Genomic DNA, 26,707 nt, shown 5'->3' on the forward strand with positions numbered 1-26,707 from the left:
GACATATCGTTATCTTTGGCTGCTTTCAGAGATGCCGGTATTTGGTTAGACTCTTTCTCTCCGATTGTTCTGTCTGAGTTATTTTCATTAGTTACTTCCTCCAAACCATCAACATGTCTATTAGACCCCATTCCTTCCAGGATGCTCAAGGAAGCCCTACCATTAATTAATGCTTCGATCTTAAATATGATCAATCTATCTTTATTAGTTGGCTATGTACCACAGGCTTTTAAGGTGGCAGTAATTAAACCATTACTTAAAAAGCCATCACTTGACCCAGCTATCTTAGCTAATTATAGGCCAATCTCCAACCTTCCTTTTCTCTCAAAAATTCTTGAAAGGGTAGTTGTAAAACAGCTAACTGATCATCTGCAGAGGAATGGTCTATTTGAAGAGTTTCAGTCAGGTTTTAGAATTCATCATAGTACAGAAACAGCATTAGTGAAGGTTACAAATGATCTTCTTATGGCCTCAGACAGTGGACTCATCTCTGTGCTTGTTCTGTTAGACCTCAGTGCTGCTTTTGATACTGTTGACCATAAAATTTTATTACAGAGATTAGAGCATGCCATAGGTATTAAAGGCACTGCGCTGCGGTGGTTTGAATCATATTTATCTAATAGATTACAATTTGTTCATGTAAATGGGGAATCTTTTTCACAGACTAAGGTTAATTATGGAGTTCCACAAGGTTCTGTGCTAAGACCAATTTTATTCACTTTATACATGTTTCCCTTAGGCAGTATTATTAGACAGCATTGCTTACATTTTCATTGTTACGCAGATGATACCCAGCTTTATCTATCCATGAAGCCAGAGGACACACACCAATTAGCTAAACTGCAGGATTGTCTTACAGACATAAAGACATGGATGACCTCTAATTTCCTGCTTTTAAACTCAGATAAAACTGAAGTTATTGTACTTGGCCCCACAAATCTTAGAAACATGGTGTCTAACCAGATCCTTACTCTGGATGGCATTACCCTGACCTCTAGTAATACTGTGAGAAATCTTGGAGTCATTTTTTATCAGGATATGTCATTCAATGCACATATTAAACAAATATGTAGGACTGCTTTTTTGCATTTGCGCAATATCTATAAAATTAGAAAGGTCTTGTCTCAGAGTGATGCTGAAAAACTAATTCATGCATTTATTTCCTCTAGGCTGGACTATTGTGATTCATTATTATCAGGTTGTCCTAAAAGTTCCCTGAAAAGCCTTCAGTTAATTCAAAATGCTGCAGCTAGAGTACTGACGGGGACTAGAAGGAGAGAGCATATCTCACCCATATTGGCCTCTCTTCATTGGCTTCCTGTTCATTCTAGAATAGAATTTAAAATTCTTCTTCTTACTTATAAGGTTTTGAATAATCAGGTCCCATCTTATCTTAGGGACCTCATAGTACCATATCACCCCAATAGAGCGCTTCGCTTAGACTGCTGGGGGGTTCCCATGATGTGTTTCTTTCTCTTTTTGCTCTGTATGCACCACTCTGCATTTAATCATTAGTGATTGATCTCTGCTCCCCTCCACAGCATGTCTTTTTCCTGGTTCTCTCCCTCAGCCCCAACCAGTCCCAGCAGAAGACTGCCCCTCCCTGAGCCTGGTTCTGCTGGAGGTTTCTTCCTGTTAAAAGGGAGTTTTTCCTTCCCACTGTCGCCAAGTGCTTGCTCACAGGGGGGTCGTTTTGACCGTTGGGGTTTTTCCGTAATTATTGTATGGCCTTGCATTACAATATAAAGCGCCTTGGGGCAACTGTTTGTTGTGATTTGGCGCTATATAAATAAAATTGATTTGATTTGATTTGACATGCTGCCATAATAAACATCTTTTTCAGGGACGTCCCTGCTTATTTCAGCAAGACAATGCCAAGCCACATTCTGCACGTATTACAACAGCGTGGCTTCGTAGTAAAAGAGCGCGGGTACTAGACTGGCCTGCCTGCAGTCCAGACCTGTCCCCCATTGAAAATGTGTGGCGCAAAATACGACAACGAAGACCCCGGACTGCACTGAAGTCATACGTCAAGCAAGAATGGGAAAGAATTCCACCTACAAAACTTCAACAGTTAGTGTCCTTGGTTCCCAAATGCTTATTGAGTGTTGTTAGAAGGAAAGGTGATGTAACACAGTGGTAAACATACCACTGTCCCAGCTTTTTTGAAATGTCTTGCAAGCATCTGTTTCAAAATGAGCAAATATTTGCACAAAAACCATAAAGTTTATCAGTTTGAACATTAAATATTTTATCTTTGTGGTGTATTCATTGAATACAGGTTGAAGAGGATTTGCAAATCACTGTATTCTGTTTTTATTTACATTTTACACAACGTCACTACTTCATTGTTATTGTGGTTGTAGAACAGGCATCCAAATGAATAAAGTTTTGTTCTAAAGGTTTGTAATAACCTCAAAATACCATCTAAGAAACTGATGAAGGAGTTGGAGGTAGACATGTGACCATCATTCACCTTTAAGGGAGCACTCCATGACCTGAAAGACTGTCAACCAAGGAGGAAAAAAAGAGCCTTTGTCCTGGGGATCAAGTGTAAACATTTGTCTGGGCTTGTTCAAACATCATATGTAAGGTTAAAGGCTGTCAGTAATCCAGAATGGTGTTCCTGTGCTTCCCCCTGTCTATACAGTTTTTGAACACACATTTCAGAAATGCAGCTGTTTATAGGGCTTCTTGTTCTGCAACATTACAGTAACCAGACAGAAAATGCATTCATTAAATATGCAAAAACAGCATGTCATGGATAACATATCAACTTCATTACAAACTCACCAGTGGTCCTGTGAGCCGTAAAACATGGTAGAGTTCTTCTCTGTAGGCTAGTGGCAGCAAACGTCTCACATATGCACAGCGGAAAAGTCTGGAACTGACCGGTGCTGCCTCGTCTTGGTCAGCCCCTGCTGTGTCAGCAACAGAAACCCCAGCAACGGGCCCTGTACCCTGCAAGGGGGCTTCAGGTTCCAGGGAACCCAGCTTCTCCATTCATACGATACAGGAGGCACAGGAGAGCAGGAATGAATGCCAAAGGACAAAGGAGGGAGAGAGTGAGAGAGGCAAGAAAGATAAAAGCAGAAGGGGGCAGTCAGATCATGGCAATAAATAAGGGAGCAGTCAAACTAATCAGTTTATATACAACAATCTTGTCACAGGTATTGATTATGGCATGATTAGGAGCAGGGTGCAAGAGAGGATGATTCGAAAAGAGCAAAATTATTGATTGTGTTACATGGAACAGTGGCACTAATTAATATTTCTAATTGTGTGTGTATATGTTCTTACCAGGCTGAGTAATCTGACATGGAATGTGTTTGCACAAATTCTGCAACAAAAAGGCGGCTTTCATGAGCTCTGCAGGATTTGATCGATTAACAACAGGGCGGCTGTGATATTTGTGGATGTTGGATCACATGTATGAGCCATATCTGTCTTCCCACATAGTTTAACACGTTATATTTTTCCTATGGACTACTGTCTTGATGCAGTTAAAGAAGTGATCACATGGTCAGACAAGCTTACACTTCAAAAAAAAAGATGACGTGTACAATCACTATTGTTTTATTTCTTATTTTTATACTCAACCAGATATTAACCTTTGTGAGAAATGTTAATACCCAAATATCTCAAATAGTTATGTACAGGGAGGAATGAGCTGGTACTGTTATGCAATATATCACTGTTAAAAAAAGTAATACTCGACTCCACTTGACCTCGTCAATCATCATGTTCCTTTAACTGAGTTATGTTATGGCAATGCAGGGTGTCAAGTTTACATTGTTGAAAATGTGACACTTTCACAAAGACAAAACACAACAAAGAGGCTTAAGTCATGTGGAATCAACCTTTTTTGCAGTGTACTTTTCTACAACAAACACTAACTGGTAACCTTTGACACCTAACTAGCTGTGTATATATACACACACACACACACTAAGAAGTGAAGTTATCACTGGTGGTGGTGTGTGTGTGTGTGTGTGTGTGTGTGTGTGTGTGTGTGTGTGTGTGTGTGTGTGTGTGTGTGTGTGTGTGTGTGTGTGTGTGTGTGTGTGTGTGTGTGTGTGTGTGTGTGTGTGTGTGTGTGTGTGTAACAGAGAGAGAAACTGGAGAGGTTCTGCATCTTTGTTCGTATGGTCTGTTTTTTGTGATAATGTGGTTGCATTTGCAGTTGATTCTTGTGTTCTGCTCCAGTGAGCCTGGTGTCCTAGTTGGTGTGTCTTTCATTGATTTTAGCATCTCCAATTTCAACTGCCTCAAATGATGCATTTCTGGTGAGATTCCAGCTTGCTCAAATATATATATATATATACATATATATATATACACACACACACACAACTGAATTCCAATGAAGTTGGGACATTGTGTAAAATGTAAATAAAAACAGAATACATTGATTTGCAAATCCTCTTCAACCTATATTCAGTTGAATACACCACAAAGACAAGATATTTAATGTTCAAACTGATAAACTTTATTATTTTTGTGCAAATATTTGCTCATTTTGAAATGGATGCCTGCAACACATTTCAAAAAAGTTGGGACAGTGGTATGTTTACCACTGTATTACATCACCTTTCCTTCTAACAACACTCAATAAGCTTTTGGGAACTGAGGACACTAATTGTTGAAGCTTTGTAGGTGGAATTCTTTCCTATTCTTGCTTGATGTACGACTTCAGTTGTTCAACAGTCCGGGGTCTCCGTTGTCAGCTCTGTGAAGCTGACCCCCATCCATGTAAAAAATACAAGCAAACATACTGAGTGGTTAGTGCTTCGTTTGTGCAGATTTGTGCCATTAATATTTTCATTTGTGCTGCTATGGTTTTTGAGATATTAAAGATTATTTTTTAGGTCATTCAAAGGTCACCATTCCCCCAGCTTGCTCCAAAATGAACCAAACTGGTCTATTTTTTTAGTGCTCCGTTTGTGTTGATTTGTGCCGTTAAAATTTTCATTTGTGCTGCGATATTAAGAGTTTTATTTTTGAGTGATGACATCATCATCCCCCCAGCTTGCTCCAAAATTAACCAGACTGGTCTGGTTAATTTTGGCCAGACGCCATCGAATGTGAGCATTTGCCCACTTAAGTCGGCTATGACGACAAACTGCCATCAGATTGAGACTCCGATGAGGATGACATACATGCAGATGAACTTCCTTGAAATGGTTTCTGACAGTTTGGGTAGAAAGTCTTTGGTTCTGCAAACCGATTGTTGCAGCAGCTGTCCAGGTGGCTGGTCTCAGACGATCTTGGAGGTGGATGTGGAGGTCTTGAGCTGGTGTGGTTACACGTGGTCTGCAGTTGTAAGGCCAGTTGGATGTACTGTCAAATTCTCTGAAATGCCTTTGGAGATGGCTTATGGTAGAGAAATGAACATTCAATTCAGAGTCAACAGCATGGGTGGACATTCCTGCAGTCAGCATGCCAATTGGGCACTGCAGTCTCATTTGAGGGCAGGCACTAAATGGCTATAATATGACGTAATTTCTCTACTTCCGGGGGAACTAACCACGGCATTTTCAATGGGTTTTTGGGCAAATTACACACAAACAAAGTGAAAATGCAAAGAAAAAGTGACGATGTGGTGGGAAAGCGGCATGTGTTTGTTTATGACCCGGAGCACAAACGTGTTGAGGCAGTTTTGCAGGCGAGAGAACGCAGCTACTCTGGTTAGCTGTGTAGACTAACCCTTACCGACACGAAGTCTCCCATCTGCCTCGCCTTTTCTTCTCCACTGGAAACCGAAAAAAATATTTTTCGCGACTGTTTTGGTGATTGCGGCCAAAAACAAAACAGCACACCATTTATTTGTGTGAAGTTATGCTGTGGATATTTTGCACAACGGAGCACAAGTCCCCATAAGTGGTCAAATCCCATGATATCATGCAGGGTTGAGGGTTCAAATGAGACTGCAGTGGCTATTACACGCTCCCTCAAAACGTGCGACATCTGTGGCATTGTGTTGTGTGATAAAACTTAACATTTCAGAGTGGCCTTTTATTGTGGCCAGCCTAAGGCACACCTGTGCCTAAAAATGACTGTGAGTAAAAATGACTATGATTATTACTCTTGTTATTATTATTATTATTATTATTATTACCCAAGGCCAACATATGGTCATCAGGTATTGTGAAGACCTGGCATCCGTCCGTCTGTCTGTCTGTGTTCAGCATAAGTCCAGTTCTATTACTGCCACAGTCTTCAAACTCACGGGGAACATTCTTGGCACACAGACCTTGGACAAGTTCAAAGATGGCTAACCTTGACATATTTTAAGAGGCATTTTAAGAGGTTAAAAACTCACATTTTGTTTGAATCTGTTCTGCTTTGTTTTTGAGTGGTGGGGATGACAGCCAGTCAGAGTAGAGCTGCACTGTGACATCAGTGGCTGGTCTCTTCAAATCTGCTTTGCTTTGTGTTTACATGCATGTCTCTCATATATTATGCAAAAACTAGCGAGAAATAAAAATTTCTAAAACCGGAAATGCCATTTTTAGAACCTAATAACACCTCTGAACTTATTTCATGGACGTTACAATGGTGATGTCACAGGCTGGTTGTTCTGCCTTTCAAGCTTATTTTTAGTTCATTTTATGACACGTTTTATTGTGAAATTTATGCCTTTATTTTGGCGGATCACAGCAACTGCGGTAACCAGAAGTGCTACAAAAAAAAATTGCTCAGCCATTTTTGAGTAAAGGATGAAGTGAAGCCCAGACTTCAATGCAAAGAAAAGCTTGTTAACCTTTCTTTAAATGTTCTACTCCTACAGAAGCTACGCCTGAAAGTATGATTTGGGGTTTGGTAGAGATCTGTGGAGTTTTGTGTTGTCACAAGTACTTAAAATTAAACTTATAGCGTTGAATTGAATGTCACAGATAATGTGTTGCTGTATGTTTTTTCAGGCTAATTCTTTTAGGCTCATAGTCTGGACTGGTTTATGTTGACTGTTGTGTACTGCTTCTGTCTTTGTTTTACAGTTTCACTCTGTACTCAAGTTGACTCCAGATTGTGTAGTAAATTCACAAATGTCTACATGAAACGTCTGGTGTTTGAGAGTCAGACTTTAGCTAGCTGTCTAGCTGTTTCTGTCGCAGTGAGGACAGTACACTTTTAGCTAGCTGCAAAACTCTGTTTTGTTTGTGTGTACATATATCGTCTTTGTCATATATTCTGTAAAAGCTAGTGAGAAATAAACACTTCTAAAACCGAAAATGCTGTTTTTGGAACCTAATAACACCTCTGAACTTATTTCACAGACGTTAGCATGGTGACGTCACAGGCTGGTAGTGGGCTGCAAAACTCTGTTTCGTTTGTGTGTAAATACGAGGGCTGTCCGTAAAGTATAGGTCCTTTTTATTTTTTTCTAAAACTATATGGATTTCATTCATATGTTTTTACGTCAGACATGCTTGAACCCTCGTGCGCATGCGTGAGTTTTTCCACGCCTGTCGGTGACGTCACTCGCCTGTGAGCACTCCTTGTGGGAGGAGTCGTCCAGCCCCTCGTCGGAATTCCTTTGTCTGAGAAGTTGCTGAGAGACTGGCGCTTTGTTTGATCAAAATTTTTTCTAAACCTGTGAGACACATCGAAGTGGACATGGTTCGAAAAATTAAGCTGGTCTTCAGTGAAAATTTTAACAGCTGATGAGAGATTTTGAGGTGATTCTGTCGCTTTAACGACTTTTCACGGTGCGAGACGTCGCGCAGCGCTCTCAGGCGGCGTCATCAGCCTGTTTCAAGCTTAAAACCTCCACATTTCAGGCTTTATTGATCCAGGACGTCGTGAGAGAACAGAGAAGTTTCAGAAGAAGTCGGTTTCAGCATTTTATCCGGATATTCCACTGTTAAAGGAGATTTTTTTAATGAAAGACGTGCAGGCGGATTGCAGCATCGGCTCGCAGCCACCGCGACGCTCCGCCACAGGAAAAACACCTCTGTTGGAAGCCTTGAGGACAAGTTGGAACATCTCCAGCTGATAAACAATTTCTCATATACTCACGCCACTGAAAGCCATCAAAAGCTGCCTGGATTTTACAAATGGTTATCAACACAGAGGTGTTTTTCCTGTGCCGCCGCGCCGCGTCGGCTGCGTCCCGACGCGCGGACCCGTCTTTCATTAAAAAAATCTCCTTTAACAGTGGAATATCCGGATAAAATGCTGAAACCGACTTCTTCTGAAACTTCTCTGTTCTCTCACGACGTCCTGGATCAATAGAGCCTGAAATGTGGAGGTTTTAAGCTTGAAAAAGGCTGATGACGCTGCCTGAGAGCGCAGCGCGACGTCTCGCACCGTGAAAAGTCCTTAAAGCGACAGTGTCACCTCAAAATCTCTCATCAGCTGTTAAAATTTTCACTGAAAACCAGCTTAATTTTTCGAACCGTGTCCACTTCGATGTGTCTCACAGGTTTAGAAAAAATTTTGATCAAACAAAGCGCCAGTCTCTCAGCAACTTCTCAGACAAAGGAATTCCGACGAGGGGCTGGACGACTCCTCCCACAAGGAGTGCTCACAGGCGAATGACATCACCGACAGGCATGGAAAAACTCACGCATGCGCACGAGGGTGCAAGCATGTCTGACGTAAAAACATATGAATGAAATCCATATAGTTTTTGAAAAAAATAAAAAGGACCTATACTTTACAGACAGCCCTCGTATATTGTCTTTGTCATATATTATGTAAAAGATAGTGAGAAATAAACACGTCTAAAACTGAAAATGCTCTTTTTGTAACCTGATAACACCTCTGGAAGGATTTACAAAACTTTTAGCGGACGTTAGTGTGGTGATGTCACAGCTGCAAACTCTTTTGTGTGTAAATATAACCACTTTGTCATATATTCTGTAAAAGCTAGCGAGAAATAAACACTTCTAAGGATGTTTTTGGAGCCTAATAACACCTCTGAAGTGATTTATAAGACATTTAGTGGACGTTAGCTAACTTCCTATGGAGTTAAATTTGTCTCATTAATACCTGCAAATGCACACAGGGTGATCTACAAATATTCCTTGACTTGCACAACTTCTATTCTTGTCAAAAGCTCATGTAAATGCACATGCAAAGCCTCCTGCAGACAGCGTTAAACGCAAATATTGTTTTTGATTGAATGACTGATAGAGGGGCTTTATTGAACATGTAGAAACTGTACATAAGACAATAGGATCTCAATAATAAATTAATTAAAAAACTGCAAAGAGCACAATACCCATATGGCCAAGGTCATCATTGCATTATATTTATTATTATTATCACTTTACTGAGGCGTTGCTAGGCCGGTAGCATAGATTTACATCGACACTACCTGGCTATACCCGCCCGCAGTAGCGAACCAGTATCGGCATACCCGCCCACTGTGCATAAACAAATGACGTCATAGCGCGCAGCCCAAGAACTGTCTGCAGAGGAAAAGATAAAAAGGCGAGAAGTGCGTGTTGCTCCCAATGTGGATGATTTTCTCATGGATAGACTGACAAAGAACAGCAACCAAAGCAGCCAGCTTGACGAGGACACACTGGCGAATTTGGAGAGCAGCGCAGTACCAGCTAACACGACAAAATCCACCGAGTTTGGAATGCGCAAGTTCCGTGACTGGCTCGCACGGCATAATATTGAATGCGACCTGCATACTGTTACACCACCAGAACTAAATGACACGCTGCGGCGCTACTACACCGAGATGAAGAGTAAAAGGCAGACATTCAACGGACCGTGAGCTCCGCACCTTACAGCAGGGATTTTAATGTCATCATGTTAATGTGTTTCCACATGTTGTGTATCTCAGTAAAATGATAATAATGCAAATAACATGCTGTTGTCATGCGGTATGCATTTTCTGAATCCCTCCGTTCACGCCCAGTCGCCCAAAATGACCGATATTCGCCCTCATCTAACTCAGGCGAATATCGGTCATTTTGGGCGACCGGGCATGAACATCGGGCCTCTGAGAATGCATACCGCCCTCCAAAAGCATGTTATTGTATTATTATTATCACTTTACTGAGGCGTCGCTAGGCCGGTATCGTAGATTTACGTTGACGCTACCTGGCTATACCCGCCCGCTGTGCGTAAACAAATGACGTCATAGCGCGCAGCCCAAGAACTGTCCACAGAGGGAAAAAAACTGTCTGCAGAGGAAAGGATGAAAAGGCGAGAAGTGTGTTTTGGTCCCAATATGGATATTCTGGATGATTTTCTCATGGATAGTACGACAATGAACAGCAGCTAAAGCAACCATTTGATGAGGACGCACTGCCGAATTTGGAGAGCAGCACGCGCCAGCCGACACGACAAAAGTTAAAGTGAGCCAACTTTTTATGTACGCGTTACGTGTTGTGTATCTCAGTAAAAAGTGATAATAATGCAAATAACATGCATTTGTCGTGTGGCATGCATTTTCTGAGTCCCTCCGTTCATGCCCAGTCGCCCACAATGACAGATATTCGCCCTCATCTAACTCGGGCGAATATCTGTCATTTTGGGTGACTGGGCATAAATGGAGGGACTCAGAAAATGCATATCGCCCTCCAAAAGCATGTTATTGTATTATTATTATTATTATTGTTAGGGTTGGTTTCTGACTAGTTCTATTACTTACACACACGCACATTGTTTGCAAGGAAACCATAAGAAGGTTTCATACACTCCGTCATTGATAAAATATTTTGAGAGATGTTCGAAGAGAATCAGAATGTGCAAATAAAATGTTTTTAAAAGTTTGTTGCGTCAGTTGCCTCCGCGTCAATCTAGCATTTATTATTGGTTTATAGTTAGGGAAAATTGCTGGGATAGGCTCCACCACCCCACCCCCGACCTCCGCTGGATCCTAAAAATGGAGTAAGTGGTTGAAGATGAGTGAGTGAGTTCAGGAAAATCTTTGTTAAATGCGAATGTGTCAGCAAGCAGTGTCAAGCTTGGACAAGGCGTGACTAACACAATTGGCACTTCTGATGTGCAATCAAAATGACATATTAACACATTAGTTTTGTGCCAAAATGAGATCATCACCATTAAAGCCAAAATGACACTTTCCTGCAGGCATATTTTGGCTGGATGTTATGTACATAATGTTTAATATTATGGTTGGTAATTATTTTTATGGCATTTTTTTATGTGAACCAGACAGCTCTTTATTAAGATGAAAAATTTGTTGTTATTGTTGATTTTGTCTTTTTGAAATTGTTCCTGACTGATGAATTCCACATTGTATTGTATTGGATTAGACATAAGACTGTTTTTCACACAGATTTGCATTGCCAGCTTTTAGATGCTATATATGAATGTGGCTTGCTAATTAAATATATTTTCAACAGAAAAATGCCCACTGGTAGGGGTTAGTGATCGGCAGGCAGCATGTAGACACACCCCTTGATGTGCCCCACTGTGGAGGCCACCATGTTGATAAAAGGGACATATTTACTTCATCTTCCACATTTAGCAGTGCGGCAGGAAGAAAGAAGAGTGGTTGCTCCACTATACACTGTCTAAAAGTTGTTAGTGCAGGTTAACTGTTCGAACCATCATTTTTGTGAGATCATACTTTATCATAAGAGAAGCCAAGGTAGCATGAATCACCATCACCAAACAAGCAAAAATGTGAAGTGGAATCATAACCGGTGACAGCATCATGCAATCTGCAACGTCACCAGTAGATGACACCAAATCTTACAACTGTGGCTTTAATGAATGGACTGGAACACTGACGGGGTGTTGGCAGGAGCAGAATGACAGGAAAGTCATTTAGCAACAATGAAGGAAGTTATAAAATTGTCCTTGTCAAAACAAGGAAAGCATATAAAAGATACAAAGAATACAAACTGTCCTTCACAACTTCACTTTCACACACAGGGAAGAACAGAAAGAAAGCAGACGAGAGAATAGAGGAAAAGAAGATCATTGTCAGGTAAGTTTCTAAATGATGACCATATATACCTGTCTGTGTGCACAACCAAATGAGCTATCAGAAAATTTAATTTTAAATTTAATTTTCATGTAAATGATATAATATATTTTATATGACCTTACTGTTAGTTCTTCCCTTTATATCTTTCTTTAGAGGAAGAAAAAAGCAAAGCTGTGAGCAATAACAGTGTAACACAAGAGCTACAGTAAGTGGCAGAAGTACAAACTGTACCTACAGGGGTTAATTTAAATGACAGATTTGTCTTCACTTATCGTCAAAATTGTGAGTGTAAACACAACACTAGATCAGTTTGTACTTTGTAAAATAACATGTTAGCTGAATGTATTGCAAAGCAACAAAAAGTTTCTGAACAACAATACATGCTTATCATGAAGAACAACAGCCTTTGTTTGCTTGCATCATATATTTTCATTTTTTCCGAATTTAGGCACCGCTCCTGTGGGACAGCTTTACATCCAACCTTTGCCACTGATATACTTTTTTACAGACGCGGATCTTTTAGGAGGCGGAAACATTGTGTTACTTAATAAACTGTGACTTTAAATTTTAACAAAGACTACAAACCAAAACTTAGGTACGAGGCCTGTTAGAAAAGTATCGGACCTTTTTATTTTTTCAAAACCCTGATGGATTTGAATCACGTGTGCTTGCATGAGCCAATCTTGAACCTTCGTGTGCATGCGTGAGTTTTTTCACGCCTGTCGATTGCATCATTTGCTTGTAAGCAGCCTTTGTGTGAGGATGGGTGGAGTCTCTCGTCGTTTTTTCTTTGCAAGGAAATGGCGGAACGACTGGAGCAGCGCGACTGCATCAAATTTTGGCAGAAACTGGGCAACAGCCAGGTGGAAACTATTCGGATTATTCAGACAGCTTTCGGTGACGATCCTATGTGCATCACACAGATTAAGGAGCGGTACAACCAGTTTAAAGACGTCCACACAACGGTGGAGAGTGAGCCGCGCTCCGGGCGGCCATCAACATGCTGAAATGACCAGATCATTTCCAAAGTGAACGCTGTGGTGATGTGGGACCGTCATGTGACTATCCGAGAAATTGTGGAAGAGGTGGACATCAGCACTTTTTCAGCACATTCCACTGTGACAGAAGATTTTGCCATGAAAAGAGTTGCAGCGAAATTCATGCCGATGGCTTGGGCACGAAGCTGATGGCGGAACAAAAGCACCTTCGTGTTGAAGCCTCACAGGACATGTTGTGACATGCCCACCTCGTCCACAATTTCTCGGATAGTCACACGACTGAAAAGCCACCGAAAGCCGTCTGAATCTTCTGAATGGTGGAAGAGCTGGGCATGTTACAACAGGTCCTGTGAGGCTTCAACACGGAGGCGCTTTTGCTCCGCCATCAGCTTCGTGCCCAAGCCATCGGCATGAATTTCACTGCAACTCTTTTCATGGCAAAATCTTCTGTCACAGTGGAATGTGCCGAAAAAGTGCTGATGTCCACCTCTTCCACGTCTTTAAACCAGTTGTACTGCTCCTTAATCTGTGTGATGCACATAGGATCGTCACTGAAAGCCGTCTGAATAATCCAAATGGTTTCCACCTGGCTGTTGCCCAGTTTCTGGCAAAATTTGATGCAGTCGCGCTGCTCCAGTCGTTCCGCCATTTGCTTGCAAAGAAAAAAATGACGAGAGACTCCACCCATCCTCACACAAAGGCTGCTTACAAGCAAATGACGCAATTGACATGCGTGAAAAAACTCACGCATGTGCACGAAGGTTCAAGATTGGCTCATGCAAGCACACGTGATTCAAATCCATCAGGTTTTTGAAAAAATAAAAAGGTCCGATACTTTTCTAACAGACCTCGTAAAAACAGACCTGTTTGGCACAACTGGATTAACAGCAGAGATGTTCACACTGTTTATTTTATGACTTTTTTTATATTTCTTTTTATTTATATATAAAAATATTTATTTATATTTCTTTTCTATTTATACTTCACTCTAGGTTTATCCAAGAAAATGAAGCTGATCCTGAGACTTTCTAATCTCTGTTTTCTTCTCTACTGTACAACCCATGCATCAGGCAAGTTTTAGCTCCCCAGTAGCACACAAATATTTGATATACAGTATGGGTTATAAAATTAGTGCAATATTCAAATTATCATTTTTTTTAACTTGTATTTTTTTAAGCACAGCAATCTATCACTCCCTAACTCAGCCTTTGCTTATAATTTTTATATTCTTCCTCATCCTGTACCTGTTAAGGTGTCACAATCTGGTCTGAACCTGCTTTTGATGGGGAGGGGATTATTGGCACAGAGCTGAACAGCGCTGTGTCTCTGATTTGCCAGACCAGTCCAGGCACTCTGTCTGAAGAGGAACTAGTTTGGCTGAGGAACAATGCCCGGGTCAGTCTCCTGGAAGGAAATAAGAACGGACGCAGTGGCGTCTGTGTTACACCTGTCACCCATGAAGACAACAGTGCAACTTTCACCTGCTACATGGCCAGAAATGCATCAGTTACTGCCTCTGTCACCCTAAATGTCACCTGTGAGTTCCCTTAGAGTGGAGGAAAATACTGTAAATGTCAGATACCTTGCAATATAATGCATACAGTACATCCAGAAAGCCTTCATGCTTCTCTTTTTCTACATTTTGTTGTGTTACAGCCTTATTCCAAAATGGAGTAAATTAATTTTTTCTCTCAAAATTCTACTCACAACACCCCATAATGACAACATAATTTTTTTTTTTGGCAAATTTAATAAAAATAAAAACTAAGAATTTGTGTGTACATAAAGTATTCACACCCTTTGCTCAATACTTGATGCACCTTTGACAGCAATTACAGCCTCAAGTCTTCTTGAATATGATGCCACAAGCTTGGTACACCTATCTTTGGGCAGTTTTGCCCATTCCTCTTTGCAGCACCTCTCAAGTTCCATCAGGTTGGATGGAGAGCATTGCTCCTCAGCCATTTTCAAATCTCTGGAAAGCATTGGGCTTGAGACCAGAGGATCCTCGGTTCAAATCCCAGCCTGACCGGAAAATCACTAAGGGCCCTTGGGCAAGGTCCTTAATACCCTACTTGCTCCCAGTGTGTAGTGGGCGTATTGCATGGCAGCAGCCTGACATCAGGGTGAATGTGAGGCATTGATGTGTAAAACGCTTTGAGCATCTGATGCAGATGGAAAAATGCTATATAAATGCAGTCCATTTACCATATTTACCATTTATCTCTCCAGAAATGTTCAATCGGATTCAGATCTGTACTCTGGCTGGGCCACTCAAGGACTTTCACAGAGTTGTCCTGAAGTCATCCCTTTTATATCTTGGCTGTATGCTCAGTGTCATTGTCTTCCTGAAAGATGAACAGTCGCCCCAGTCTGAGTTCAAGAGCGCTTTGCAGCAGGTTTTCATCCAGGATGTCTCTGTATATTGCTGCATTCATCTTTCCCTCACTCCTGACTAGTCTCCCAGTTCCTGCTGCTGAAACACATCCCCACAACATGATGCTGCCACCACCATGCTTCACTGTCGGGATGCTGCCTGGTTTCCTCCAAACATGATGCCTGGCATTCACACCAAAGAGTTCAATCTTTGTCTGTTCAGACCAGAGAATTTTGTTTCTCATGTTCTGAGAGTCCTTCATGTGCCTTTTGACAAACTCAAGGCGGGCTGTCACGTGCCTGTTACTAAGGAGTGGCTTCCGTCGGGCTACTCTACCATACAAGCCTGATTGGTGGATTGCTGCAGAGATGGATGTCCTGGATGTCCTTCTGGAAGGTTCTCCTTTGTCCACAGAGGAATGCTGGAGCTTTGACAGAGTGACCATCGGGTTCTTGGTCACCTCCCTGGCGAAGGCCCTTTGTCCCAATTGCTCAGTTTTAGGGCTGCAGCTATAGAATATTTTTGAAATCAAGTATTCTAGCCATTATTTAATTGATTAATCAAGTAATCAGATAAAAAGTACTTCTGCGTTTTTAAACAATATCAATAGTCGAAGGCTGTCTCTAAGCAATGGCACAATGTCGCTGCGCCATCACGCAGGTTGACAAATTTAGTGTATCCCTTTCTGTTTTCCTGGGTGTTATTTATTTTTTCACATCTTTACAAGTTTTGTATCTTTCCCGGTGTCAGGAGCTCAGCACTCCCCTGACACTGGACCGTAAGCGAAGGTGGTTGGTCCTCTGTCAGTCAGGCTGTACGTGAACGTGAGCACAGCCTGTGAAAAACTGGGCTCTGGAGTGCAGCTTTTCCAGAAAAGCCACACTGATAAAGCCTCTCTGCACCCTGTCGATGATAACTCTGATCAAATCCAAATAAAGGTGGTTTTTGAATAAACTTGTTTGACTTACAGTGCACGTAGAGCAGAGAGCAGCCAGTGGACTAAACAGTGTTTTTTTTAATACACAAACACACTGCTTCGCTTTAAATGCGCAGGGAGTCTATTTCAGATGATCAGCATGGACCCTCTTTCTCTTAAAAGGCTTTATTTTACTCTGTCATTTTGGAAGTTGTAGCTTCTTGTGCTACATTCTAATCCAATTAAATTTTTTCCACAAATCTGATTGGTTTAATTGTGTGAGAATTCAGACCATATATAGTGGGGTAAAAAAGTATTTAGTCAGTCCCTGATTGTGCAAGTTCTCCTACTTAGAAAGATGAGAGAGGTCTGTAATTTTCAACATAGGTACACTTCAACTATGAGAGACAAAATGAGAAAAAAAATCCAGGAAATCACATTGTCAGATTTTTAAAGAATTGTTTTGTAAATTATGGTTAAAAATAAGTATTTGGTCAATAACAAAAGTTCAACTCAATACTTTGTAACATAATCTTTGTTGGCAATGACAGAGGTCAAACATTTCCTGTAAGTCTTTACCAGGTTTGCACACACTGTAGCTGGTATTTTGGCCCATTCCTCCATGCAGATCTCCTCTAGAGCAGTGATGTTTTGGGGCTGTTGCTGGGCAACATGGACTTTCAACTCCCTCAACAAATTTTCTATGGGGTTGAAGTCTGGAGACTGACTTGGCCACTCCAGGACCTTGAAATGTTTTTTATGGAGCCACTCCTTCATTGCCCGAGCGGTGTGTTTGGGATCATTGTCATGCTGGAGGACCCAGCCATGTTGCATCTTCAGTACTCTCATTGATGGATGGAGGTTTTGGCTTAAAATCTCACAATACATGGCCACGTTCATTCTTTCCTTAACACAGATCAGTCGTCCTGTCCCCTTTCCAGAAAAACAGCCCCAAAGCATGATGTTTCCACCCCCATGCTTCACAGTAGGTATGGTGTTCTTGGGATGCAACTCAGCATTCTTCTTCCTCCAAACACGACGAGTTGAGTTTTTACCAAAAAGTTCTATTATGGTTTCATCTGACCACATGATATTCTCCCATTCCTCTTCTGGATCATCCATATGCTCTCTGGCAAACTTCAGATGGGCCTGGACATACTGGCTTAAGCAGGGGACACGCCTGGCACTGCAGGATTTGAGTCCCTCTCTGCGTAGTGTGTAGCCTTTCTTGCTTCAGTCCCAGCTCTCTGCATGTCATTCATCAGATCCCGCCGTGTAGTTCTGGGATTTTTGTTCACCGTTCTCATGATCATTTGACCCCACGGGATGACATCTTGCGTGGAGCCCCAGATTGAGGGAGATTATCAGTGGTCTTGGTCTTCCATTTTCTTACAATTGCTCCCACATTTGATTTATTCACACCAACCTGCTTGACTATTGTAGATTCACTCTTCCCAGCCTGGTGCACATCTACAATTTTCTTCCTGCTGTCCTTCGACAACTCTTTGGTCTTGGCCATGGTTAACTTTGGAGTCTCTTGAGGCTGTGGATAGGTGTCTTTTATACAGATAACGAGTTCTAACAGATGCCATTAATACAGGTAACAGGTGGAGGACAGAAGAACCTCATAAAGAAGAAATTACAGGTCTGTGAGAGCCAGAAATCTTGCTTGTTTATGGATGACCAAATACTTATTTTCCACCATAATTTACAAATTAATTCCTTAAAAATCCTACAATGTGATTTCCTGGATTTTTTTTTTTCTTTCTCATTTTGTCATTCACAGTTGAAGTGGTACCTACACTCAACAAAAATATAAACGCAACACTTTTGGTTTTGCTCCCATTTTGTATGAGATGAACTCAAAGATCTAAAACTTTTTCCACATACACAATATCACCATTTCCCTCAAATATTGTTCACAAACCAGTCTAAATCTGTGATAGTGAGCACTTCTTCTTTGCTGAGATAATCCATCCCACCTCACAGGTGTGTCATATCAAGATGCTGATTAGACACCATGATTAGTGCACAGGTGTGCCTTAGACTGCCCACAATAAAAGGCCACTCTGAAAAGTGTAGTTTTGTTTTACTGGGGGGGGGGATACCAGTCAGTATCTGGTGTGACCACCATTTGCCTCATGCAGTGCAACACATCTCCTTCACATAGAGTTGATCAGGTTGTCAATTGTGGCCTGTGGAATGTTGGCCCACTCCTCTTCAATGGCTGTGCGAAGTTGCTGGATATTGGCAGGAACTGGTACACGCTGTCGTATACGCCGGTCCAGAGCATCCCAAACATGCTCAATGGGTGACATGTCTGGTGAGTATGCCGGCCATGCAAGAACTGGGACATTTTCAGCTTCCAAGAATTGTGTACAGATCCTTGCAACATGGGGCCGTGCATTATCCTGCTGCAACATGAGGTGATGTTCTTGGATGTATGGCACAACAATGGGCCTCAGGATCTCGTCACGGTATCTCTGTGCATTCAAAATGCCATCAATAAAATGCACCTGTGTTCTTCGTCCATAACAGACGCCTGCCCATACCATAACCCCACCGCCACCATGGGCCACTCGATCCACAACACTGACATCAGAAAACCGCTCACCCACATGACGCCACACACACTGTCTGCCATCTGCCCTGGACAGTGTGAACCGGGATTCATCCGTGAAGAGAACACCTCTCCAACGTGCCAAACACCAGCGAATGTGAGCATTTGCCCACTCAAGTCGGTTACGACGACGAACTGGAGTCAGGTCGAGACCCCGATGAGGACGACGAGCATGCAGATGAGCTTCCCTGAGACGGTTTCTGACAGTTTGTGCAGAAATTCTTTGGTTATGCAAACCGATTGTTTCAGTAGCTGTCCGAGTGGCTGGTCTCAGACGATCTTGGAGGTGAACATGCTGGATGTGGAGGTCCTGGGCTGGTGTGGTTACACGTGGTCTGCGGTTGTGAGGCTGGTTGGATGTACTGCCAAATTCTCTGAAATGCCTTTGGAGACGGCTTATGGTAGAGAAATGAACATTCAATACACGAGCAACAGCTCTGGTTGACATTCCTGCTGTCAGCATGCCAATTGCACGCTCCCTCAAATCTTGTGACATCTGTGGCATTGTGCTGTGTGATAAAACTGCACCTTTCAGAGTGGCCTTTTATTGTGGGTAGTCTAAGGCACACCTGTGCACTAATCATGGTGTCTAATCAGCATCTTGATATGGCACACCTGTGAGGTGGGATGGATTATCTCAGCAAAGGAGAAGTGCTCACTATCACAGATTTAGACTGGTTTGTGAACAATATTTGAGGGAAATGGTGATATTGTGTATGTGGAAAAAGTTTTAGATCTTTGAGTTCATCTCATACAAAATGGGAGCAAAACCAAAAGTGTTGCGTTTATATTTTTCTTGAGTGTATGTTGAAAATTACAGACCTCTCTCATCTTTCTAAGTAGGAGAACTTGCACAATTAGGGGCTGACTAAATACTTTTTTACCCCACTGTAATATTGGGGTAACGGTGGCAAAATATTTGACAGTTTCATTTTGGATGTATTATTCCACGCCCTGGCCGGTGTTCTGACAAGACGTCATTCCTGTCGATAGGCCAGTGTTTCGCACAACTGCACAATATTGTCAGGATGCGGAACTGTTGATTTATGTGACGAGACACACAGCTCGACAGAACCACGGCTGCGCATGCTGCTACGCAGATGCCATAATGCCGCTGTTAGCTGAGAGCAAAAGAAAGTCGTGTACTGACACTGGTGCCAAAATGTATGAAGCTACCATACGAAGGTATTGATGTGGATTCTGACACAGAATTACCGTTTCACATTTGATGGATTTGATGGATTTTCACATTTGATGGATTACTCTGTGCCCTGACCACTATTGGAGTGAATCTGCCTCACAGTAAGCCTGTTACAGTGCCACACACAGGCCTGGCATATGTACAACAACCTTAAACGGACCTTCGAGGCACAGAATTTGCCAAGCATTTTTCGTAATCTAATTATCAGAATTACTCGACTAATTGTTTCAGCCCTACTCAGGTGGCCGGCTCTAGGATGAGTCCTGGTGCATCCGAAGTTCTTCCATTCACCGAGGCCACTGTGCTCATTGGGGTCTTCAAAGCAGCAGAAATGTTTCTGTATCCTTCCCCAGAATTGTGCAAGACAATCTTGTGTCAGAGGTCATCAGACAATTCCTTTGACTTCATGTTTTGTTTGTGCTCTGACATGCACTGTCAACTGTGGGATCTTATATGTAGACAGGTGTGTGCCTTTCCAAATCATGTCCATCCATCCATCCATCCATCCATCCATTTTCTTCTGCTTTATCCAGAGTCGGATCACGGGGGCAGCAGTTCAAGCAAAGCCGCCCAGACCTCCCGATCCACACACACCTCCCCCAGCTCCTCCGAGGGAATCCCAAGGCGTTCCCAAGCCAGCCGAGAGATGTAGTCCCTCTAGCGTGTCCTGGGTCTTCCCCGGGGCCTCCTCCCAATGGGACGTGCCCGGAACACCTCTCCAGCGAGGCATCCAGGGGGCATCCAGAAAAGATGCCCGAGCCACCTCAACGGACTCCTTTCGATGTGGAGGAGCAGAGGCTGGACTCCGAGCTCCTCCCGAGTGACCGAGCTCCTCACCCGATCTCTAAGGGATCGCCCAGCCACCCTGCGGAGGAAACTCATCTCGGCCGCTTGTACTCGCGATCTCATTCTTTCGGTCATGAGCCAAATCTCATGACCATAGGTGAGGATCGGAACGTAGCTCGATCAGTACATCGAGAGCCTTGCCCCCCTACTCAGCTCTCTCTTCATTACTGCAGATGCTGCACCGATCCGTCTATCGATCTCACGCTCCATCAGTCCCTCACTCGTGAACAAGACCCTGAGATACTTAAACTCCTCCACTTGAGGCAAGGACACTCCACCGACCTGAAGAGGGCAAAGCACCTTTTTCCGGTCGAGAACCATGGCCTCGGATTTGGAGGTGCTGATTTTGCCGGTAGTAAGTCAAACCTGTTTGACTTACTACCGGCAATGCGAACCAAGCTCCTGCTGCGGTCGTACAGGGACCGGATAACCCTTAGCAAAGGACCCCGGACCCCGTACTCCCGGAGCACCCCCCACAGGGTGCCCCGAGGGACATGGTCGAATGCCTTCTCCAGATCCACAAAACACATGTGGACTGGTTGGGCGAACTCCCATGAACCCTCGAGCACCCGATGGAGCATGTAGAGCTGGTCCAGTGTGCCGCGACCAGGACGAAAACCACACTGCTCCTCCTGAATCCGAGGTTCGACCATCGGTTGAATTGTCCTCTCCAGTACTCTGGAATAGACCTTACCAGGGAGGCTGAGGAGTGTGATCCCCCTATAGTTGGAACACACCCTCTGGTCCCCCTTCTTAAACAGAGGGACCACCACCCCAGTCTGCCAATCCAGAGGCACTGTCCCCGATCGCCACGTGATGTTGCAGAGGCGTGTCAGCCAAGACAGTCCCACAACATCCAGAGACCCAAGGTACTCAGGATGGATTTCATCCACCCCAGGAGCCCTGCCACGAGGAGCTCTCTAACCACCTTGGTGACTTCGGCCTCGGTAATGGATGAGTCCGCCTCTGAGTCCCCAGTCTCTGCTTCATCCTCGGAAGACGTGACGATGGAATTGAGGAGATCCTCAAAGTATTCCTTCCACCGCCTGACAACATCCCCAGTCAGGGTCAACAGTTCCCCACCCACACCGTAAACAGTGCTGGTGGAGAGCTGCTTCCGCCTCCTGAGGCGTCGGACGGTTTGCCAGAATCTCTTCGAGGCCGACCAATAGTCCTCCTCCATGGCCTCCCCGAACTCCTCCCAGAGCCGAGTTTTTGCCTCTGCGACCGCACGGGCTGCGGTCATGTCAAATCATGTCCAATCAACTGAATTTACTCCAGGTGGACTCCAATTAAGCTGTAGAAACATCTCAAGGATGATCGGTGGAAACAGGTTGCGCCTGAGCTCAATTTTGAGCATGTGATTTCTTCATTTATTATTATTATAATTACTGTTTTTAATAAATTTGCAAAAAATTAAAAAAAAACTTTTTCACATTGTCAATATGGGGTATTGTATGTAGAATTTTGAGGAAAAAAATGAATTGCATCCATTTTAGGAAAAGGCTGTAACATTAAAAAACGTGGGAAGAAGTGCAGCGCTGTGAATACTTTACGGATGCACAGTACTCGTTCATTGTTGTTGTACTTATTAATATTATTATTCTTTCAAATTACATTTTTGGGGGTGCTAAAACACTGGTTAAATGGAGTTTGCAGTTTTCATTACACATTATATTGGACAAGAAAACCCACCCTGCAGAGTGCCGCTCTCATTGGACCGACATTTCTGGTATTATGGAACTGTGGGATAGCTCGCGCCCACAGGTTGAGCTCGCCGGACTACTTTCACCACACTGTTCAGTGTGTCGCTCTCGTTGGAGCAACAACACACAGAATGTGTCTCTTCCCAGATAGATCTCTTTCAGTGCAGCTTCTTGTTCTGACTTGAACACAAAGTTAACACCAAAGTCTTTCATCTCCAACTGTAAATGGGAATCAAAACATTCCAATCGTATCGTTCTGAACTCTTCTGCATCAAACTCCATCGTGTCAATGTTTACGATGTGCTTGAGTGATAACAGGTGAAGTTGCTCATGAACTTTAAGTTTCATAAATATTTATTACGGCCACTCTTAAAACTTCAGTTATCTTTATAATTTTATTACTGGTAAATTTTAGAATTAATGTAGATGAGATATACTCATTATCAATTATCTGGGAACTACTTTTTGTGCAGGAATTCATCAAGCATGTCGGCCGGGGGCGCGTACTAACACAGAATACTCAAAAAGTGAAGAGTTGTTCGGCCATAAAGAGAGCTTCCACTTTTAGCTTGTCATAAACTAAGCTAGTGGCGGTCATGAGAGTGTGAAGAAAACCCACAGCAGTTTACAGTACAGAAAGAAGCTCAACAAGGAGGCAAAGGAAATTCAAATTTATTTCATTTATATAGCACCAAATCACAACAAAGTTAATAAAACGGTGAAGAAAAGTCCCTCTGTAACACAGCTGCACTGTGAGATCTCCTCTCTCCCACCGAGTCTTGGCAATTAACCAGTCAGCCACAAAGGAATAAAATAATGTTAAAATCAGTCCGTTTTGTTTGTGTTGACGGGACGGTAAAAGCGTAACGTCCAAAGTGAACCTGAACTACACAATGCTCCATGCGTCAACTGGCCAATCACATCTTGCGCTTAATGATGATGTCATCAGCAAGCGACAGCCAGTCTGCCACAAACCACTGATCTACACACGACAGGGACTAAAATGTTTGATTTTAGGGTTTACAAATGTTTTGACTGTTAAACTTTGATCCCTTTACCAGCAAAAAAAAAAAGTTAGTGGACTGAAAGATATTGGAACTAAACCGTGGTTTGTGCCGACACTCTGCCTTGTTCCTGCCAGCTGTCCCGGGATGTGGTCAAATCCAGCGATATCACGCAGGGGTTAAATGTGATTGCGCTGCCCTACATGCTTCGAGTTGTAATATGTGCTATAACAAATCAAGCTAGCAGCATTCCAATAGCGTATCATTTTGCTCCTCAGATCCCCCAATGCTCTCTGGGACTGACAAGATAGCCATCGCAGAAGGTGGATCATTTGTTCTGAGGTGTGATACCTGGGCCAATCCACCTGTTTCATCTGTGACATGGCTATTAAACGGAACCACAGTGGATCTGTTAGGAGACTTCTCAATAACCACTGATGGACGCACTACCCAGCTAATTGCCAAGAGAGTGAAGAAAAGCGTGCATGAGGGCTCGTACGAGTGTGTTGCCTTGTCTCCCAAATATGGAAAATTTAGCAAGATGTTTGAAGTCACTGTCAATGGTTAGTCTGAAACCACATCACAGATGTGTCTGATATGTTATAGCAGTGATTTTCAACACAGTGATGTTCAGAAAGAAAGTATTGAATGGAATCTTCTTCTCACATTCAGAGAAAAGGCTGCCGTTCCCCCTGTTCCCAATGATAGCAGGGCTGGTGGTGGTCCTGTGCACCTTGCTGTTTGCCGTAGTTTCTCGTAGGAAGAAAATTGCAAAGGTAAAATACAAACCATGCACACGTACTGTACAAACACTGACCTAAATCACAAACTAAATGGTTTCCAAACTCCTGGGGTGGATCCTCATGAGGTCCATTGTGCGGGGAGCCTTGAACGATGTGGAGGGAGGGATTTTGAAGTGCAACAGAAGCTTAATTATTATGATACACAGACACTGATGCCACTGCAGAAAGAATTAAGGCAGGTTTTCTCAACTTTTATGGAATGAAAAATATGGGCCCTATCTTGAGGTTCTATAGAGCACTGCCTAAAGCACATAGCACAAACCCTTTTGAGGCATGTCCAAGCAAAACCACTTTCTAAAAGGTGCAGATTCCGAGCAAAAACTTGGGTGCTGGGTGCAAAGGGGCTCCACATTATACAAGGGCATGTTTGGGTATTTTATAGACAGAGCATGACACCATCCAGTCTTGTTACACTTGTTAACGATATAAGACTAGTATTTATGTTTTTATTTCAAAATTTAACATCTGAACAATCCGTGAAAAGTGACTCCACACATGTTCCATACAGCTCCAGTCGCAGGTGAGGAGGTAAAGCAGTGTTTAAATCAACCCAATCTCATGCCAAGTTTGTGATGCCATCACAAAAAGTGACTTAATGTATTAATTCATGATACCATCATGAAATTGAGCACGTTTGTGATGGTGATATGAAAGTATTTCATGATGGTATCACAACATTTGGGGTGACACAGGGAGCTGTTGGGGTTAGGGTTAAAATTAGTGGTCAAAGATTGACCGCGTCATGTAAATGTAATACATATCATGACAGTATCACAAACAAAAAGTGAGACTGGGCTGCTATAACACATTATGGTAAATCACAATTATTAAAGCTGTGTGTTTTCTATCAGTTATTTCTTTCATTACGTAATTTTTGTGTTGAATTTAGTTTCAAGTTCATATTATGCTGTATTTGCTGTGAGCAGACTGTACATGTGTGGTGAACCTGCTTATGTAAAGCTCATCTGAGTGCTGCTCTCTTAAAATATCACAAAGTTACTCTGTGAGACTTTTGACCTGTTTTTAGGATGTGGGCTAAAGTGTAACACTTTCTTGTGATGGATGACTGGAACACACCAGTATTATACTAGCATTTTTAGAGAAACACACCTAATGGCGGCACAGAGTACATTTGGTATTGAAGGAAAATGGGTGCTGGGCATGAAAATGGCAACTTTCTTGGGTGGAAACAAGTAATAACACTTCCATTGGTGCATCATACACCACTTTGAGCATAGAGGAAGACAGGGTCTTATAGTCTGTGCAGAAACAATTTACACCCATTTTTGAGAGGAAAGGAGAGGCGGGGGTGGTGGCCAATGGAGTTGCATCTGGAAAGGCATCTGGTGTAAAACTTGTGCCATATTAATATGCAAATCCACCTCAGATCTGTTGTGGCAACCTTGAGTGAAACACAGGAGAAGCTCAAGGGGGCCTACTTTTTCAACAGGAAAGAAGAGAAAAATGGTGGCACTCACAACCAAACTATGATTAATTAATAATGTCACTTTAATGAGATTTTACATTATTTCCTGCAACTTTCAGAGGCTGATTAAAAATCAAACTTTGTCAGAGAGGCAAGGATGGCTAAGGGTGTTCCACTATACTATTTTTATTATATTTCTAATGCTTTGGTTCTCTTTTTACAGTGCTGCAAGGGAGTTTGCCAAAAGTAACAACCCTTCCAAGGTCATGAGTCATCTTTCTTTGCTTTTGTGCATAAAAGACCGTGTATTCTTTGATGCAGTTGATTCATCCATCAATCCATCCATTTTCCATACCCGCTTACTCTAATCAAGGGTCACAGAGTGGGGCTCAAGTCTATCCCAGCAGTTCCTTCATGCATTTTTTTCAGAATTTTCAAGTACACCTTGTAGTTATTATGTGTTATATAAATGTAACCAATATTTGCTAAAATCTGAATAAAAGTAGCCTCAGCTCTTCTGGAAGATGTTGGACCAGAATTATTTTCCTTCATGCACATCATATGGTGAACTTTCACAGAAATTTGTAATGATGATTAGAAGGAGTTGCACTTATGAAGTCAATGTCACTGTAGGATGTCAAAATTAAAAGTCCAGTGAGTTCCCCTTGAAGATGTCAGTGGAATCATTTTTCTTCATGCAGTTCTTCATATGGCATGGTACCATTGTGTGAAGTTGAATTAAAATCCACTAAAAGGTTTTGGAGGAGTTGTGCTTACAAGACCCATAAACAGACAAATCGGATGAGTACTGTATATCCTCCCAAATTTTTGTTTGTGGGTGGTATCAATATATGAGGGTACTTCAAAAACATTCATGACCTTACCCAAAA

The 26,707-nt window shown here is 42.5% G+C and overlaps 2 protein-coding genes across 4 annotated transcripts in view; one reads left to right on the plus strand and one right to left on the minus strand.

The window, feature by feature from the left end:
• Positions 1–3,041, minus strand: part of slc47a1 (solute carrier family 47 member 1) — a 98,900-nt gene extending 95,859 nt beyond the window's left edge. For both annotated transcript variants that reach the window (XM_034178376.1, XM_034178375.1), the window contains exon 1: positions 2,794–3,041. In XM_034178376.1, coding sequence (XP_034034267.1) covers positions 2,794–3,003 — 210 coding nt within the window. In that variant the 5' untranslated portion in view covers positions 3,004–3,041. The remainder of the gene's footprint in view (positions 1–2,793) is intronic.
• Positions 3,042–11,556: 8,515 nt separating this feature from the next.
• On the plus strand, positions 11,557–26,487 carry tmigd1 (transmembrane and immunoglobulin domain containing 1). Of its 2 annotated transcripts, XM_034177444.1 has the most exons (7): positions 11,557–11,920; positions 12,074–12,125; positions 13,911–13,988; positions 14,171–14,455; positions 23,867–24,151; positions 24,261–24,364; positions 26,041–26,487. In XM_034177444.1, the coding sequence occupies exons 3-7, from the start codon at positions 13,925–13,927 to the stop codon at positions 26,065–26,067; spliced, it is 765 nt and encodes a 254-aa protein (XP_034033335.1). In that variant the 5' UTR covers positions 11,557–11,920; positions 12,074–12,125; positions 13,911–13,924; the 3' UTR covers positions 26,068–26,487. The 2 variants fall into 2 exon arrangements, with proteins under 2 accessions (XP_034033335.1, XP_034033334.1); XM_034177443.1 differs by lacking the exon at positions 12,074–12,125.
• The last annotated feature ends 220 nt before the right edge of the window (positions 26,488–26,707 follow it).

Source organism: Thalassophryne amazonica, chromosome 9, assembly GCF_902500255.1.
Source record: "Thalassophryne amazonica chromosome 9, fThaAma1.1, whole genome shotgun sequence".
Lineage (NCBI taxonomy): Eukaryota > Metazoa > Chordata > Actinopteri > Batrachoidiformes > Batrachoididae > Thalassophryne > Thalassophryne amazonica.